This window comes from Gracilinanus agilis, chromosome 3 (genome assembly GCF_016433145.1).
Source record: "Gracilinanus agilis isolate LMUSP501 chromosome 3, AgileGrace, whole genome shotgun sequence".
Taxonomy (NCBI): Eukaryota; Metazoa; Chordata; class Mammalia; order Didelphimorphia; family Didelphidae; genus Gracilinanus; species Gracilinanus agilis.
This window is the reverse complement of record NC_058132.1, coordinates 204,482,408-204,498,864: the sequence shown is the minus strand read 5'-3', so window position 1 is coordinate 204,498,864 and position 16,457 is coordinate 204,482,408. Positions and strand designations below refer to the sequence as shown.

Genomic DNA, 16,457 nt, shown 5'->3' with positions numbered 1-16,457 from the left:
CCGGCCGGCCCGCCCCCCAGCATGCGCACCTCGTACACCGTGACCCTGCCCGAGGAGCCCCCCGCAGCCCCTTTCCCCGCCTTCGGGAAGGAGCTGCGGCCCCGCGCCCCGCTCCCCCGCTCCTTGCTGCTCTCCACCTTCGTGGGGCTCCTGCTCAACAAAGCCAAGGTACGCCGGCCCCCTCCCCGCCGAGTACTCCGTTCCCGCCCCCGGGGGGGAACTCCCCTTTCCCGTCGCCCCTTGCCCAGCCCTCTCCCCCCCAAGTAAGGTCAGCTCCTCCTTTCCCAGGTGAGCCCATTTTCCATAGCCCACCCCCACTCCCGGCGTGAGAACCCAGAACATGACACCCATTGAGAGTGTTCCCAACCACCAATCGTGGGGATCCTGGTTGTTCCTGACTGGCGTCGGGACAAGGTGCGAGGAAAGAGTAACCTTGAGGAACCAAGTGGGCTGGATGGCACCCGCCGACTGCAATTGTACAGACCCTTTTAGGCCAGAATCCTGGCAGAGAAGACTCGGTTAAATGAGGCTACCTCAGACTGTTTCCAAAGCATGTTCCTGGGCTTTAGGGGATAGCCCTGTGACCCTGTGAAGGGCAGAGCAGGTGGGGGGGGGGGGTGCTAAGAAGAGGAGAGTCTCTCCAGTTCTTGTGGGCCAGGTTCAGCTTTGTAGCTTTGTTGAATGAACTATTATGTCCCTAAAGCTTATAAACTACCTTAGAACAATTCTGGGACTTGAGATAGATTGACCTGTCCTTCCCTCTTCCCTTTAAGAGTGCAAAAGGCGCTTGACAGCTATTATATAACAAGGCACTGCTGACTCGTCCTGGCAGAGCATGGTTTGCCCAGTTGCCAGAGCCACACAGGCTTTCTGAGCTTCAGCCAAGAACCCATGGCTGACCCTTTCAGAATAGGTGAAATAGTCATAAAGGTGCTCCCCTAATGATCCTAAGTGTTAAGTAACTTAAGGTGAACTTTCTTGTGACCTCTGATCCCTAAATATCTTCTTTTTATGGTCTGGTTTAATTCAGGGACAGTTTAACTTGTCATTCCCTCCCATGTCTGTCCTGACTTTCCCTACTCTTTCTCTGAAGGGTGAAGGTTGTTAGATACAAGAACTGAGGAGACCTATCATTTTCTATGGCTACTTACTGTCAATGAATCACAGATTTTCTAATGGTCATTTTTAAGAGATGTCAGAAATTTTATGAATTGCTATAAGTCTTTAGAAAAGGGGCAAGAAGCTAGTTGAAATCTCCCAGCTCATCAATCTTATAGGTTCTCAGTGTTGGCCCAGAGGTAGGATTGTTTTTGGTAAGAAAGGTCACTCCTGGGACATTTTGTTCCTCCCTAGAATGGAAAGTGCTGACTTTCCCCGGAGCTCCTAATTTCTTATTCTGTGGCAGACTGGCTGACTGCAAAGCAGCCTTACTCTCCTTTAATTCCCACCCTTAGACTCTTGGTATCCAGCAGTTCCACTTCCTGCACGTGGGTCTTAGTATTTGGCAAGAAGGATGAATTCAGAAAGTTTTTATGCAGTTATCCCCGACAAATGGGGTGGGCGTGGCCTAATAAGACCTAGAGGGAATCCCTCTAAACCGGCAAGTTGAAACTGAGATACAAAAGATAAAACCATAAATGATATTAATAGTGAATGATATACTCCCTCCTAAACTATCAGTTCCTAATTCTAAACACTCTTGGAGTATGTTTGTAAGGGGGGTGGGAAGCTAAATAGAAAGGTGTCCTAGTGTTCTTCCCCCCAGGCTATCTGTTGCTAAAGATATAATAGCATAAAATTGGTAGACATCGATATTGGTACGGTTAGAAGGATGCTCATGGCCCCACTATTTTTCATGTATGCTAGTTGAGGAATTTGACACCCTAGGTGAAAGTGTATAGAACTATGCCAAAGACAGGTATTATTAGTTGGTGTCTGAGAGCAGACTTTTCAGCATTAAATTAAAACAGAACTGCATTATAGTCTCAGCAATGTATTGAATCCCATTATATTTCTTCAGGGCTACTTGCCTTTTTTTTTTTAATAAAGTTCCTGACCCAGTGATCATATTAACCAGTCTCTTCCCAAGCTAGACTGCCCTAACTCCTGAATCTACCTCTTTATTATTCACTTACAACCATACAGTATCAGCCCTGGCATCCTGTTCTTTTTCAGGGATGACAGCTTTCATGTTGTGCCAATATATAGTTCCCTGTGATGGCAGATTTAAGGGCTCTTTTTCAGTGGCACAATTTGACTTCACATGTTAGGATTCAGTTTTGAAACTAAGACAGATCCTAAAACTTGCTAATGGGCTCAACAAAACATTTAAAAGAAGCTCCCATTATTCACCCATCTCTTCTTTCCCTAACCACTTCTCTCCAGGTAGTGAGCCTCTGACAACCATGTAGGTTGTCAGTATATGACAGAAGTAATTTTAGGCGAGCTATTTCAAGCTCCTGTTCTGATGAGGGTTGAGCAGGCCCCACACAAGCCCCAACCAGTACAGCTGTGAAGCTCTTTGATCCTGGACTATCTCCCTAGAAGTAGAGGTGGCAAATATCTTTTTTTCTTTTTTTTTTCTTTTTAAACTCTTACCTTCCATCTTGGAATCAATACTGTGTATTGGTTCCAAGGCAGAAGAGTGGTAAGGGTAGGCAATGGGGGTTAAGTGACTTGCCCAGGGTGACACAGCTGGGAAGTGTCTGAGGCCAGATTTGAACCTAGGACCTCCCGTCTCTAGGCCTGGCTCTCAATCCACTGAGCTACCCAACTGCCCCCTTGACAAACATTTTGAAGCTACTGTTTTAACCCCTTTTGACACTTTAGACTTTCTACCTACTTGGATTAGTAAAGGGGCCTTGACAATGGGCATCCTGACTTCCTGTCTGAGCACCTGTTCTACCTGCATCACTTCTCACCAACCCCCAAAATAGGGATGTGAGTAAGAATAGCACCCTTCAGCCAGACTTTTATCTCTGCTTAGCCACCTGAGTGATATCAAATCACCCTAATTTGCCATCACTAGGATTCCCAGCCAGTAGCCTCTCAGGATGTCAGAACCCAAGCCATGGAGCCAGGGAAGGAAGATTCTCCTAGTTCTTAATTCATCAGCCCTTGGGAGTTGAGCGAAGCAGGAAGGAATTCCACCTGTCAATGGCATTTTGGACTGGCAGAGACTTGAGCTTCTCTCAGCTGAGGATCTGAAAAACATGGTTTATGATTTATTTCATTAAACTTTTCAAGCCCTCTTTGAAGGGGCCATTGTAGCTCCCACTTTGTATATTGGGCAACCATGGTATAATTAGGGATTGTTCACCTTGGGCAAGTCAGCTAACTTCTCCGGGCCTCATTTTCTTCATCTGTAAAATGAGGGGGTTGGACTAGATCTCACAGGTCCCTTCCAGCTCTAAAATCTTAAGATCCTATAAATCAGAGTCATGAAGAAAACCCCAATTTTTTGACTTGCAGTTTCCCATAGCTAGGAAGAGAGGGAAACCCAAATGTCCTACTTCCTATTTCCCAGCCTTAAGGGCTAGCCTTTGCCTGCTGTAGAGGAGAAAACTAGTCAGAGAAGTGAAGAGGTGAAAAAAAATAAAAGTTTTTGGAAAAAAGCAAAATTCTGAAGAGCACTTTTGTTTCTTTGTCGGAAAGGCATTCTTTTACCCCTCTTTCCCACAAGGAGCACAGACCTGGGAGGTAAAGAGAGCCTGATGAAAATTATATTTGTTGCCTGGTGCTCATGGCTTAGGGAAGTCCAAGGCCCCTCTCAGAATGGGGCTGTGGACCTAGCACAGGCCCTGCCTCCATAGCTAACTAGATTTCTGCCTCATGTTTCATGTATCTTTTTTTTGTTTGTTTGTTTGTTTTTTTGGCAGACCTCCAAGAGCACCCAGGGTCTGGCTGGTCTTCGAAACCTTGGGAACACGGTGAGTACTAAACCTAAACTGCACATCTGTACCCAACCCAGCTGTTCCTCAAGACTCCCCCATCCTGTTCCTGGCAGAGCAATCCTAACTAGAGCCACCCACCTAGCTGTAGGCAAGATAACCACCTGCTGAGCCAATTGGTACCTTCCTTTCCTAGTTGGTATTTCCCAGAATTATGATTCCTTGCCTCATATCCCCAGAAAAAAAAAGGAGCTGCCCTTTTAACAGGCAGTGATAACACCCTTCCTGAATCCTTCCCCTCAAGAAGGGTATCCCTCTGTTTTCTACCCCCCTCCCTTACTCTCTTGCCCACACCCTATTGCACACCCCTACAGTAAATAACTCTTTACGTCATCCTGTGCTGACACAGGGAATTTACTACAGGTCAATAACCCTTTCACTTATGAAAAGAGGAACTTGAGGTTGTGGGAGGATTCCTATCTGGGGTAAACCAAAGAGTTCCTGTATACTAGGGAAGCTAGAACTCTAGACTGGGGCCAAACATCTCTCCTACAGACTGAGCTGATACTAGGGATAGGTAAGATAGACAGCTTCCTAGGACACAATACATTAGGGGATTGGAGTCCCAATGAGGGATGCATCCAATGAGGGATGCATTTTATAATTTATAAATTTATATTTTTATATGTATTTATAAATATATAGATTTTTAATGCCTAAATATTCCATTTTTCCTGGCACATTGGTATTTTATTCCTTCATAAATTAAAGTATTAATCCTATGAATAGAAACATTTGGGTAGGGCAGAGGTGGAGAATGCAATTCTCAAATCTTGCTTACAATGTCCAGATACCTTTTCTCTCCATTTTGCCTAGTGATACCTCCTGTCATCTCTTTCAGTGCTTCATGAACTCAATCCTGCAGTGCCTGAGCAACACCCGGGAGCTGAGAGATTATTGCCTCCAAAGGCTCTACCTCCGTGACCTCAATAGCAGCAGCCATGCACATACAGCCCTTATGGAGGGTGAGGAATCTTTGGGCAGTTGTCATTTAAATCTTGCTTTCTGGAAATCCATTTTCTTTTCTGTCTGTGACAGCTGCTTTAGCCATTGTCTGGTCTCTTCTTTGGTGTCCCTTTGGATATGGTCTCTGCCATTTTCCTTTTTTTGGCATCTACCTACTTTTGTTAGGCAGTTTCAGAGACCCTTAATGAAAGATTAATGGACTCTCTTGAGCCCCATAGCATTTTAAGACACTTTTTCCTCCCAATAGAATTTGCAAAACTGATCCAGACCATATGGACTTCTTCAGCTAATGATGTGGTGAGCCCATCAGAATTCAAGACCCAGATCCAGAGATTTGCACCCCGATTCGTTGGCTATAAGTAAGGCTTCTGCAGAGAGATGTCTCTTCCCAGGGTGGGTGAAGGGGACAGTTGAGAACTTCTGGGGAAATGTGTATGACCTACTTGCGCCACCCCTCCACCCTTTACTGTCTTCCTTTCTCTTTGTTCAGTCAGCAGGATGCTCAAGAGTTCCTTCGTTTTCTACTGGATGGACTCCACAATGAGGTGAACCGGGTCACAGTACGGCCTAAGTCCAACCCTGAGAACCTCGATCACCTTCCGTAAGTGAGAGAAGCAGATAATGAGCAAAAAGAAAAACAAATCAAAATGGGTTCTTCTACCTTTCCCCACAAAAGCAAAAGACTCCAGGAAAATGACCAAGACAACCAAAGTAGGATAGATCTTACATAAGATTGAGTGCCAGTTCGGATCACTGCTTCTATTACACTTGTGGTTTATAATCTGGACCTTAACTCAATATTTTTTTTTTATCTTCCTCTTTTTGGGCCCCACAGTGATGAGGAGAAAGGGAGACAAATGTGGAGGAAATATCTGGAACGGGAAGACAGTCGAATTGGGGGTGAGTGCTGGAAATCCTACATAGGGGATATCGAGTTTGTCCCTTTGCACCTGAGCAGTTGTAGAAAGCCCCAGGAATAGTACCCTGAAGATCACTGTCCCTCCCAGTATCATTAGAATTCTGACTAGACATGAGAGCACATACATAATGTGCAGTGCTGCATGTCCTTAGCCTCCTTGCTTATGTCTCACTTCCATCTTTTCCCCAGATCTCTTTGTTGGGCAGCTAAAGAGCTCCCTGACATGTACCGAGTGTGGTTATTGCTCTACCGTCTTTGATCCCTTCTGGGACCTCTCCCTACCCATTGCTAAGGTAATTCTGGCTCTTAGCCCACTTCTGAAACTCCCCATCCTTTCCTCTCCATGGCCTCTTACCTTAGCTCTGTATCCTCCTAGCGGGGCTATCCTGAGGTGACTCTGATGGACTGTATGAGGCTCTTCACCAAAGAGGATGTGCTTGATGGAGATGAGAAACCAGTAAGTGATGCTTCCCTGTGGACAAGCAGTAGCTTTAAAAAGCAAATAAATAAATAAAGCTTTTTCTGCTATTTAGCTGCTCAAGCCTTCGGGTTCACTACCATCAAATCCTATGATTTTTCCCCACAACTCATCTATTTTTCTCATGTTTTCAGACATGCTGTCGCTGCCGAGCCAGAAAAAGGTGTATAAAGAAATTCTCCATCCAGAAGTTCCCAAAGATCTTGGTGCTCCGTATCCTTAGAGCCTAACAAGATAAGCACCTTGATTTGGTGGGGAGGGTAAAAGGTAATGAAATAGACCCAATTGGTGGGAAGGTGAGGATGATACAGGAATGGAACAATGAAAATCCATATTGTATGAGGTAAGTAGGTGGTGAGAAGTTTGGAGCACTGAACCTTGTGTCAGGAAGACCCCCAAATTCAAATCCTTCCCCAGATACTTGCTGGTATGACCCTGGGAAAGTCACTTAACCTCTGTCTCAGTTTCCTCATCTGTATAATGGGGATCGTCACAGCACCTACCTCCAAGGGTTATTGTGAGGTTCAAAAGAGATCATTCTAAAGCATTTAAAATAACACCTGGCACAAAGCTAGTGCTTTGGGGCAGCTAGGTGGGCTCAGTGAATAGAGAGCCAGACCTAGAGATGATGATGGGAGTCCTGGGTTCAAAACTGGCCTTAGACACTTCCTCACTGTGTGACCCTGGACAAGTCACTTAACCCCCACTGCCTACCCCTTACTGCTCTTCTGCTTTAGAACAAATACTTAATATCAGTTCTAAGATAAGAAGGGGTAAGCATTTTTTAAAACAAGTGCTATACAAATGGTAGCTATTGTTTTTTTCTTTCTTGCCCATTTTTCTGCTTCCTTAAAAAAAAGAAAGCTCAAGGACTCCTGTATTCATTATTTGGACTTTGTTCTTATCCAGCACTTAGCATGGTACCATTTACTTAGTAGACAATAAGTGTTTGAAGAATAAATACTGCCCTCTCCATCCTTGACTCAAACTAATTCTAGATCTAAAGCGATTCTCGGAATCCAGGATACGAACCAGCAAACTCACAACATTTGTGAACTTCCCACTGAGAGACCTGGACTTGAGAGAATTTGCCTCAGAGAACACCAGTGAGTGTCTTGACAAAAATCTGAGTGAGGATAAAGGCCGGCCAGAAAGGGAAGGAGGGAGTGAGAGGAAAGGCTGGAGTGCGGAGCACCCAAGGGCCTGCCGCTCTCTGACTGTGCTCACTTCTTGTTTAGACCACGCTGTTTACAACCTGTATGCTGTGTCCAATCACTCTGGAACCACCATGGGCGGCCACTACACTGCCTATTGTCGGAGTCCAGTGACCGGAGAGTGGCACACTTTCAATGACTCCAGGTGAGTGGTCTGTGCCTGTGCAGGCCAAGGGGTGGCTCTGAAGAGTTTTAGTGAGGCAGCCCAGGTGTTGGGGGCAGGTCTGACCTCTAACACTGACTGTCCCTCCTTTCTCCACAGCGTCACACCCATGTCCTCCAGCCAAGTGCGAAGCAGTGATGCCTATTTGCTCTTTTACGAACTGGCCAGTCCACCCTCCCGTATGTAGCGGCAGGGGCGCCACACCCCACCTCCCCCTCCCCGTGGCAGCCCCACATCCCAAGTTTTTTTAAAAAGACAAAAAAAAAGAAACTGCAAATGAAAGCGAAAGAGAGAGAGAGAGTAATAAACTAAAATAAAGCTGCCGAGCAGGAGTTTATGCAGCCTGGTCAGAGCCCGGGAGACAGGAGCTAGGTGTTCCCGAGGCTCACCCAGGCCCGGCCGGGGGAAAGCTAGAGGACGAGGAGGAGACTGGAGTCAGCAAGGCGCTCCCTCGGCTTCTCGTGTTTTCTTTTTTCAAACCTGTGTTTTCCATGTGTGTAATAAATAACAGCAGTTTGTGGGGAGAAGGCCCTCATCCATTTGCTGCTGTCTCCAGCCTCCGACCCCTCCTGAGGAATCCACACCCTCGGGAGCCCGACTAGGAGGACCGCTGCCTGGACATGCTGGCTCTGCAGAGAGGAGACCCCGTCCCCGCACGGCCAGCCGACAGAGTCACACGTGAGCCAAGAGGCCTCCTGACGCTGCTAACTCCAGAGGAACTGATTGTGGGATATTTTTTTTTTTGAAACAAGCAGTTTTTGTTTTTAAAAGCCCAATTTTCTTTTTTCTTTCTTTTTGTTTTTCAAACAACTACAAGCAGAGTTCTCAAACTGGAGATGTTCTCCCATATGCCTCTTTGCAAGCTGGGGAGTTGTGTTGGTTTTATTTTTTAACTTGTCAAGCACAACTTTTTCTAACAGTAGCCCCCCAGTGGTGCTAGGCAGGTATGTCAGCAGGGCCCCGGGCACAGCCATTATAGAACTGGCATCTAACAAGTTTAGGATTTTTTTTTTTTTTTAAGCTTTTTGGATGGATCCTAGTTGCCTCTGAGAATTGTGCCTTACAGCATTTGGGGACTAGGGGAATGCCCTTCCTAGATATATCCCTCTGCCTTGTTTTCCCTTCCCCCAGTGCCATGCTCAGACCTGCTGGGGGAATAGGAGCTTCTTCCTTACACCACTGACTTATTTCACAGTGCAGTGAGATGAAGGAGGCAAGTCAGTAAGGAGAACTTATCTCATGACAAGGTGTCTGATTCTCCCTACCCACTTCCTCCAATTGATCTATGGTTCCACTCCCCAGGCATTTAAAGGACAGTACAAACCACATTTCCCTGGCACCATTCCCAGTTTTTTCTTTTAATTTATTCCCTTCTTCCCTTTCTTGCCCCTTCTCCCCTCAGAGCTTCTCAGACATAGGCCCCTTGGACTGAGTTTCTCAGGGACACTGCCCCTTTAGCTCCTTTGGCATCAGTCTTTAGTACCATCCCTAGAGCTACAGCCATGAGTGCTTTGGGACATGCTGCCTCAACCCTTAGTGTTTCTCCCCCCCCCCCCAAGGGCCTGGTTCTGCCCTTAGGTAGATGGACACAACTCCACTGGGTCTCTGGAAAGGAAGATTATTCAGCCCCAAGGAACTGAGCTCCGTAGGTTCCCTCCCCCCACCAGCAGACCCAGGATCAACTTGTGCTCCTCAGATTGAGGCACTCCAGTGCATTAAGGGGAGAACCCTATAGGTTTAGCTGGCCTGACCCCTTCTTCAGGGGAGACCTGTAAACCTGAGCCAAGGGGCTGGTGTACACTTGCTTACCGTGTAAGCAAGAGTAAGAGAGAATGTCTAATGTACAGTGGAACCTTGTACAGAATAAATTTTAGCTTTGAGAAAAAATACTAGCCTTTTTTATGAGTCAACTGTTGACTTGGGGGAGGGCTAATGTGTCCAGCCAGAGTCTAGGTGACCAACCAAGCCTACCTTGGGTATCAGATATTCTGCCCTTAGTGAAGTATATTGGGCAATCAGTCATTGCACATTCTAGAATCTCAGGACTAGAAAAGGTCTCCCAGGTTATCTAATCTAACCCCTCCTCAATAGGAACTGGTCTTCCAGCCTCCACTTATAAACCTCAGGGTTGAATATATTTCCTAAGGTAACACATCCCATTGTTAGCTCAAATTATCAAAGAGGTCTTTAAATCTGGCTTCCCATGGCCTTCTGCTCTTTGGCCCTGTTCTCTGACAACATGCTAGGACCTCAGTTTCCTCACCTGAAATAAGGTGAGGCTTGATCAGATCTTTTCAGCCCTTTCAATGTCCAAAGTTCTATGACTCTAATCTCTCTTTAATAAGCAACCTAACCTTTACCCTTCTGAGCAGTCTATTTGAAAGACCACCCATTGGTAACAAAAGTCACTTTATTTAAATCAAGAATCCCATGCCTACAAGATTGCAAAACCCTTCTCGCTACGTAATTATCAACATTTCTGTTGGGACAAAGTAAAACCGTGGCCCTATGTAGTAGTGGCAGTCTTTTTTTTTCTTTCAGCTTTATGTAATATAACTTTGCCTCTTGAGTCCTTTTATTTTAGACTTTGTGTCCTTTAATTTTGAATACTTTTCCTCTTGTTAGTCTAGCATTTGTACTCTCTGGACCTTTACTTGTTGAAGTCACTGCAACTTTGAATTGGGTTAAAATTCCAGATTTCCTCCACTTGTTAAACACTGCACCAACCCTGAGGCCATAAAAGCCTTTCAGGCATACCTAGAACTAAGAACCCCAAAACTCAGATTTCCTTAGGGAAATGGCATGTCCTTACCTGAAACTGGCCCTCCCCACCCCACCCCACATTCTGCCATCTCAATTTCTTTAATAGGTCAATTATGATGGATCCAGAGGAAAAAATGCAAACTAGTCCTTGCCCTAATGTAGTTTCTATTCTAATTGTGGTTGGGAAAGGGTCGTATGAGTATGTCAAAATTCCTTTGAAAGGTAACTGGAGAAATGAGGTTTCATTTAAGAGATGGGCACGTAGGCCTTGAAAGAAGCTAAGGGTTCCATGGGGCAGAGGTGAAGGAGGAATGCATTCTAGGAATTTGGGAAGAGATGGGAGATAGAATACAGGTGGAAAATTAGGCCCAGGGAGTAGTGTGATTATTTGGCTCCAGCCGAGTACATGAAAATATGAACTATCCAGAGGCGTATGTCCTAGTAGGAATCTGCACAGAATAAAGCTGGACTTGGAGTCAGGAAAACCCGAGTTCAAATCCTGACTGATATTTAGCTGTGTGACCCTGGGCAAGTCACTTAGTTAATGTTTGCCTCCATTTACCCCACTCTCTAAAATGGGGATAATAGCACCTACCTCCAAGGTGGTTAAGATCAGATGAACGTGTACAGTGCTTTGAAAATCTTAAAGTCCTCTATTAATGCAAACTTTTAAACTATATTACTGAAGAGGTAGGAAGAGCTAGCTTATTGAAGGGCTTTAAGCGCCAGACTGAGGGAGACTGCATTTTATCCTATATGCAGTTGAAGCACTGAAGAGTTGAGACCTTGAGTTACCGTAGTTTGGGGAATGTGAACTTGGCAGTTGTAAGGAAGAGGGATGAGGGGGGAAAAACCAAGCAGGAGCAAGGCTATTGATGAGGGCCTGAACTAGTGTAGCTATGGGGTATAAAGAGCCCAGAGATGGAGAAGATGCGACAGACCCTACAGTCAATGGTTATGGGAAGGGATGAAGAGAAGAATAAAGAACTTCCACATTGTAAACACAGGGAGCTGGTAGATGCTGGACTCCACAAGGAGGGGTCCTAGGGATCATAATAGTTCCATCTTGAACACCAAGTTTGGAGTAGCCAATGGACAACAGGAAATGAGGGCCTGGAAGCCAGCAGAGAGGTTAGTGCCAGCTCTGGACTCCCCCACGTATAGTCACTGAGCCCCTGGGAATTTATAAGACCACCAAGAAAGAACATACGGGCAGAAAGGGAGGACTTGCGGTCTTCAGCAATATTTGAATAGGAAAGAAGCACAGATAGGACCAATAATCACCCCATCCCTAGGTAGGGGAAAGAGGCTTTTGCCAGGGCTATTTCTCTTAAGAAAAAGCAGTCACCCCACTGAATCCCCTAGGAATTTACCCTAGCATTCTAACATCCTGAGGCCTGCTTGGTGATGGGAAGCACAATCCAATTCCTCAGCTTCAAAATTCTAAAACCTATACAATATATTTTATACCTTAGCTGGATGGCACCTCCAAAAAGCACTTATTTTCTATTTGCAGCAAAGCTAGTTTTCTGTGAAATCAAACTGGTAGAAATTGGGTATCAAGCTGGAAAGAAAAAAATACTGTTATTTTCATTAGTTTTTTACTGGTAAAGTCAGGGGGAAACAGTTTATTTCTTCAAGGTAGATAGACACTCGTTTTCTTCATTTTTCAATTGATTCAAAAAAAGCATTTATTAAACATCTACCATAGGACAGGCAAACAAGAACATTCCATACCCTTGAAAAACATATTCTTTTGCTGGTGGCTAGAGCAGAGGATGGTGGTAGTTAGAAATGCTTTCTGTAGGTATTCCTTCTTTGTATCTCTTAATGGCTTCCCCTCCTCTTGAGTTCCCTAACTCAAGGCTCCATCCTTACTTCCTACTTCTGATTAGGGGGTTCACAGGGGACACAATATACATGAATGACCAAAGGAAGAGTGTGAAGTGCAAAAGTGAGGTCCATGCAGAGGGCCACGAGGGAGCAAGAGATACTTTCAGTGGCTTCTATGTGTATGGTGGGGAAAGGAAAGGAGTTGGATTTTGAAGAAAAAAGACCTCAAGATGGGAGTAAAAGGGACTCTGCTCCAGGAATTGAGCATACAGAGTAATCCAGTTTAGCTAAAACATTGCAGAGGAACTGAATAACAAGGTAAGTTGAAGCAAAACTCTGGGTAGACTTGAATGTCAAGTTCAGTACATGATAGGGAGCCATGGAAGGTTTCTGAGTAGAGAAGAGTATTAGATTATTCAGGAAGCTATTCAAAGAATGGCTTGAGAAGGGAAGAAACTGGAAGAAAGAAAGTCTATTAGGGAGTTATTCAATGGTCTTCAGTAGAAAACCCTTTCCTGCTGCCATCAAATCAAACTTGTTCTGCTTTAGGTGGTCTATAAAGTTAATCTGCATTTCCTGAGCTTAGGAAAAGGCAGCTTTCCATAATCATTTTACTTCTACTGACAAGCTCTGGAAACTTAGAATCAGGGAGCAAGAACTAGAAAGGAAAAATTTCCTTTACTCATGTCATGGGAAGAAGTTCTATGCAAGTGGGCAGAGTACCTTGAGAAGAAGAAAACCCTTTGTAGAGACTGCACCCATTTTACAGAATCTCCTGAAGGAAAAAAAAAAAAATGAGGAAAAGAGCAAGGCTGGTGAGACAAAAGCCTTAGAAATGGCAAACATGGAGTCTTGACAAATGCACAGACTTCCCTTCTCCCCCCAAAAAAACTTCCCTTATCCCAGCTACATCCTCACTCCATTGTCCCATCTCTAGCCTCCCCTTAATTTCCAAGGAAGGGTAGCACTATATAAATGCTAACCATCATGTTGTTGTTTACTCTTTTTTTTTTTTAAACCCTTACCTTCCATCTTAGAGTCAATACTGTGTATTGGCTCCAAGGCAGAAGAATGGTAAGGGTGGGCAATGGAGGTCAAGTGACTTGCCCAGGGTCACACAGCTGGGAAGTGTCTGAGGCCAGATTTGAACCTAGGACCCTCCCGTCTCTAGGCCTGACTCTCAATCCACTGAGCTACCCAGCTGCCGCTGTTGCTTACTCTTGATGTTGTCCCTATTCCTTACCAAGTACTTACTCCCTAATACCTTGCAATCTGGTTTTGGTCCCTGTTTCATTAAGTGCCTACTATGCGCCAAGCACTGTAGCTTTCAACACCTTTAACCATGTTTTCGTTGATATTCTCCCCCTCTTTGACTTCTGTCATACTCGTCTTTGCTGAAGTTTCTTCTACCATGATAACGTCTCTTGCTTGGTCTCCTTTCTGGTTTCTCTCCATCCTTCTGTTTCCTAGACATGAGCCTCCCACAGAGCTTTGTCCTTGATTGCCTTCCCTCTCCACTGCCCCCTTGGCTATCTTATTCTCTCCCTTGACTTCAGTGATCAAGTCTCTCAGGATAGCTTTCATATTTCCAGCCTTGATCAGTACCCATCTGAATTCCTCAGTTCCCTTCTATCATTACCAATCCACCTGCCTGCTTTTTTCCCTAAATTCCCTATTTCTGACCATAGTGCGACTATTCTTGCAGTCACTCACTTTGGCTTAAAATCTGAAAAATCTCATTTATTTTTTGTTTACCTTTTAAAAAAATTTGGGGGGCAGCTGGGTGGCTCAGTGGATTGAGAGTCGGGCCCAAGTCTGGCCTCAGACACTTCCTAGCTGTGTGACCCTGGGCAAGTCACTTGACCTCCATTGCCCACCCTTACCATTCTTCTGCCTTCTAATACACCGTATTGATTCTAAGACCGAAGGTAAGAGTTTTCAAAAATAAAAATTTTTTTTTAATTTTCCTTTGATTTAGCCTTACCCATCCTCTACAACCAAACAGTCATGGCCAAGATGAACAGCTTCCTTTCTTTTCCCATTGCCAACATTCTAATTTATGACCTCATTCTCTCTCACCTGGACTATTTTGTAGTCTCTTAACTATTTTTTCATCTCTCCAATCTAGCAACACCAATGCCAGAATAATCTCTTTAATGCACATGTGCCATGGGGCAGCTAGGTGATACAGTGCACACAGAGCACCAGACCTGGAGTCAGGAAAACTCATCTTCTTGAATTCAAACCCAGCTCCAGACACTTACTAGCTGTGTGACCTTGAGCAAGTCACTTGACCCTTTTTGCCTCAGTTTTCTCATCTGTAAAGTGAGCTGGAGAAGGAAATGGAAAAACCACTCCAATATCTGTGCTAAGAGAACCCTAGATGGGATCACAAAGTCAGACACAACTGAAACGACTTTACCACAAAAACGACTACAGCATTCTCTCGCTCCCAAATCTTTTTAGTTTCATCTTGCCTATAGAAGGAAATGCAAACTTGGCATAGGATGACCTACAGAGTCTGGCTCTAAACAACCTTTCTAGCCTTATTTCAAAGTGCTCTCTGTAGAGACTGTATTCTACCCAGCATGGAATTCTTGGAATTCTCTAATCTTGGCATGCTCTCTTCCACCTCGATGCACCTACGCATCCTTTCCTTCATCTCTGGAAGAGACTCTTTAAATAACTGCCTGCTGAAATCTTTTCCTTCTTACAACACTTAGATCAATTGTCAGCTTGCCTTGAAGCTTTTCTTAATTCCACTAAGGCTATAGGCAGTCCTTTCCTTCCTAATCTCTCATCCCTATGGTTAACACATTTATATTTTAGCTTGTATTCTAGCTATTTGTACATATCTTTTTTTTTTTTTAAACCCTTACCTTCCATCTTGTAGTCAATACTGTGTATTGGCTTTAAGGCAGAAGAGTGGTAAGGGTAGGCAATGGGGGTCAAGTGACTTGCCCAGGGTCACACAGCTGGGAAGTGACTGAGGCCAGATTTGAACCTAGGACCTCCCATCTCTAGGCCTGGCTCTCAATCCACTGAGCTACCCAGCTGCCCCCCTATTTGTATATATCTTAGCCCCCCTACTATATTATAAGTTCCATGAGATCAAGGGCTACTTTATTTTTCATCTTTGTGTAACATTTTCTACTCACTCTGGAATTTCAGCAGATTACTTAATTCACTGTAAGAATCATTTGAATGCTAATCCTACCTTACCTGGCTTGAGCCCCCATCCTAGAGAGCATCTAATAGTATCTAAATTTGATCACAGCACTTTATTGTCAGACTAGAATGAGGAACTTGAATCTTGAAAGCCAAAAGTGGGATTAAGACAGTAACCAAGAAAAGAAACAATCTTGTGGCTTTCAGGAGATTAAGGTCATCCTTCCCAAGAAAAGGATTCCCAAGAAATCCTACCACCGCTACATACCCAATGCAATTTGTGCCGAGGCACATGTCCCGCCGTATTTTAATCCAGGAATTTCCCATCAGGATCCTCCCTGAGACTCACAGTCTCATGGAAAATGCCGCATCTTTTCCCCACTATAAAAATTGTGTAATTCTTACAAATAACCCTAACTGCACAGATATAGCTATCAGAATATATCCTAAAACATCTATGAATCCCCATGCAACATAGTCACAGGCAATAATCCCAGATACAAAGACCACAGACAGGTATCTGGTACATAGTAGCTAAGTTAAGAGTTGTAGGCAGCAGAACATACACAGAGGAACACAGTACACCACATATTCGAGTTATAATCTATAATAGTGGTTAGAGTACCAGGTCTGGAGTCAGGAGGACCTGGCTTTAAATCTGGCCTCAGACACTTCCCAGATGGGTGACGCTGATCACTTAACCCCATTTGCCTAGCCCTTGCCCTTCTATTTTAGAATTGTTTCGAAGACAGGTTATATATAAGGGTTTAAAAAAAAAAAGGTATAAACTATAAACCAAATGCAGGTCATATGCAAACATTATATCCACTCTACAGTGAGCACCATCTGGTGACAAGTAAACTTCTTTACCTCCTGTCCCAGAAGCATCCATCTGTCACCATAGTCACTGACCAGATATTCTTGGCACTTCTGGGGTGCCTCATTGTTAGTTCTTCATCTTCAATATCATCAAAATCCCGAGGTTTTGATCCAAGACTCAAGG

At 44.5% G+C, this 16,457-nt stretch overlaps 1 protein-coding gene across 4 annotated transcripts in view; it reads left to right on the top strand.

The window, feature by feature from the left end:
• Window positions 1-10,268, top strand: part of USP2 (ubiquitin specific peptidase 2) — a 37,838-nt gene extending 27,570 nt beyond the window's left edge. For 3 of the 4 annotated variants that reach the window (XM_044669639.1, XM_044669638.1, XM_044669640.1), the window contains exons 3-13: window positions 3,879-3,929; window positions 4,792-4,915; window positions 5,164-5,275; window positions 5,407-5,517; window positions 5,752-5,816; window positions 6,025-6,128; window positions 6,212-6,292; window positions 6,448-6,526; window positions 7,312-7,419; window positions 7,552-7,672; window positions 7,790-10,268. In XM_044669639.1, coding sequence (XP_044525574.1) covers window positions 3,879-3,929; window positions 4,792-4,915; window positions 5,164-5,275; window positions 5,407-5,517; window positions 5,752-5,816; window positions 6,025-6,128; window positions 6,212-6,292; window positions 6,448-6,526; window positions 7,312-7,419; window positions 7,552-7,672; window positions 7,790-7,877 — 1,044 coding nt within the window. In that variant the 3' untranslated portion in view covers window positions 7,878-10,268. Of the gene's footprint in view, window positions 1-7; window positions 169-3,878; window positions 3,930-4,791; window positions 4,916-5,163; window positions 5,276-5,406; window positions 5,518-5,751; window positions 5,817-6,024; window positions 6,129-6,211; window positions 6,293-6,447; window positions 6,527-7,311; window positions 7,420-7,551; window positions 7,673-7,789 lie in introns of those variants that run through there. The other variant, XM_044669641.1, reaches the window with a different exon arrangement.
• Window positions 10,269-16,457: the final 6,189 nt, after the last annotated feature.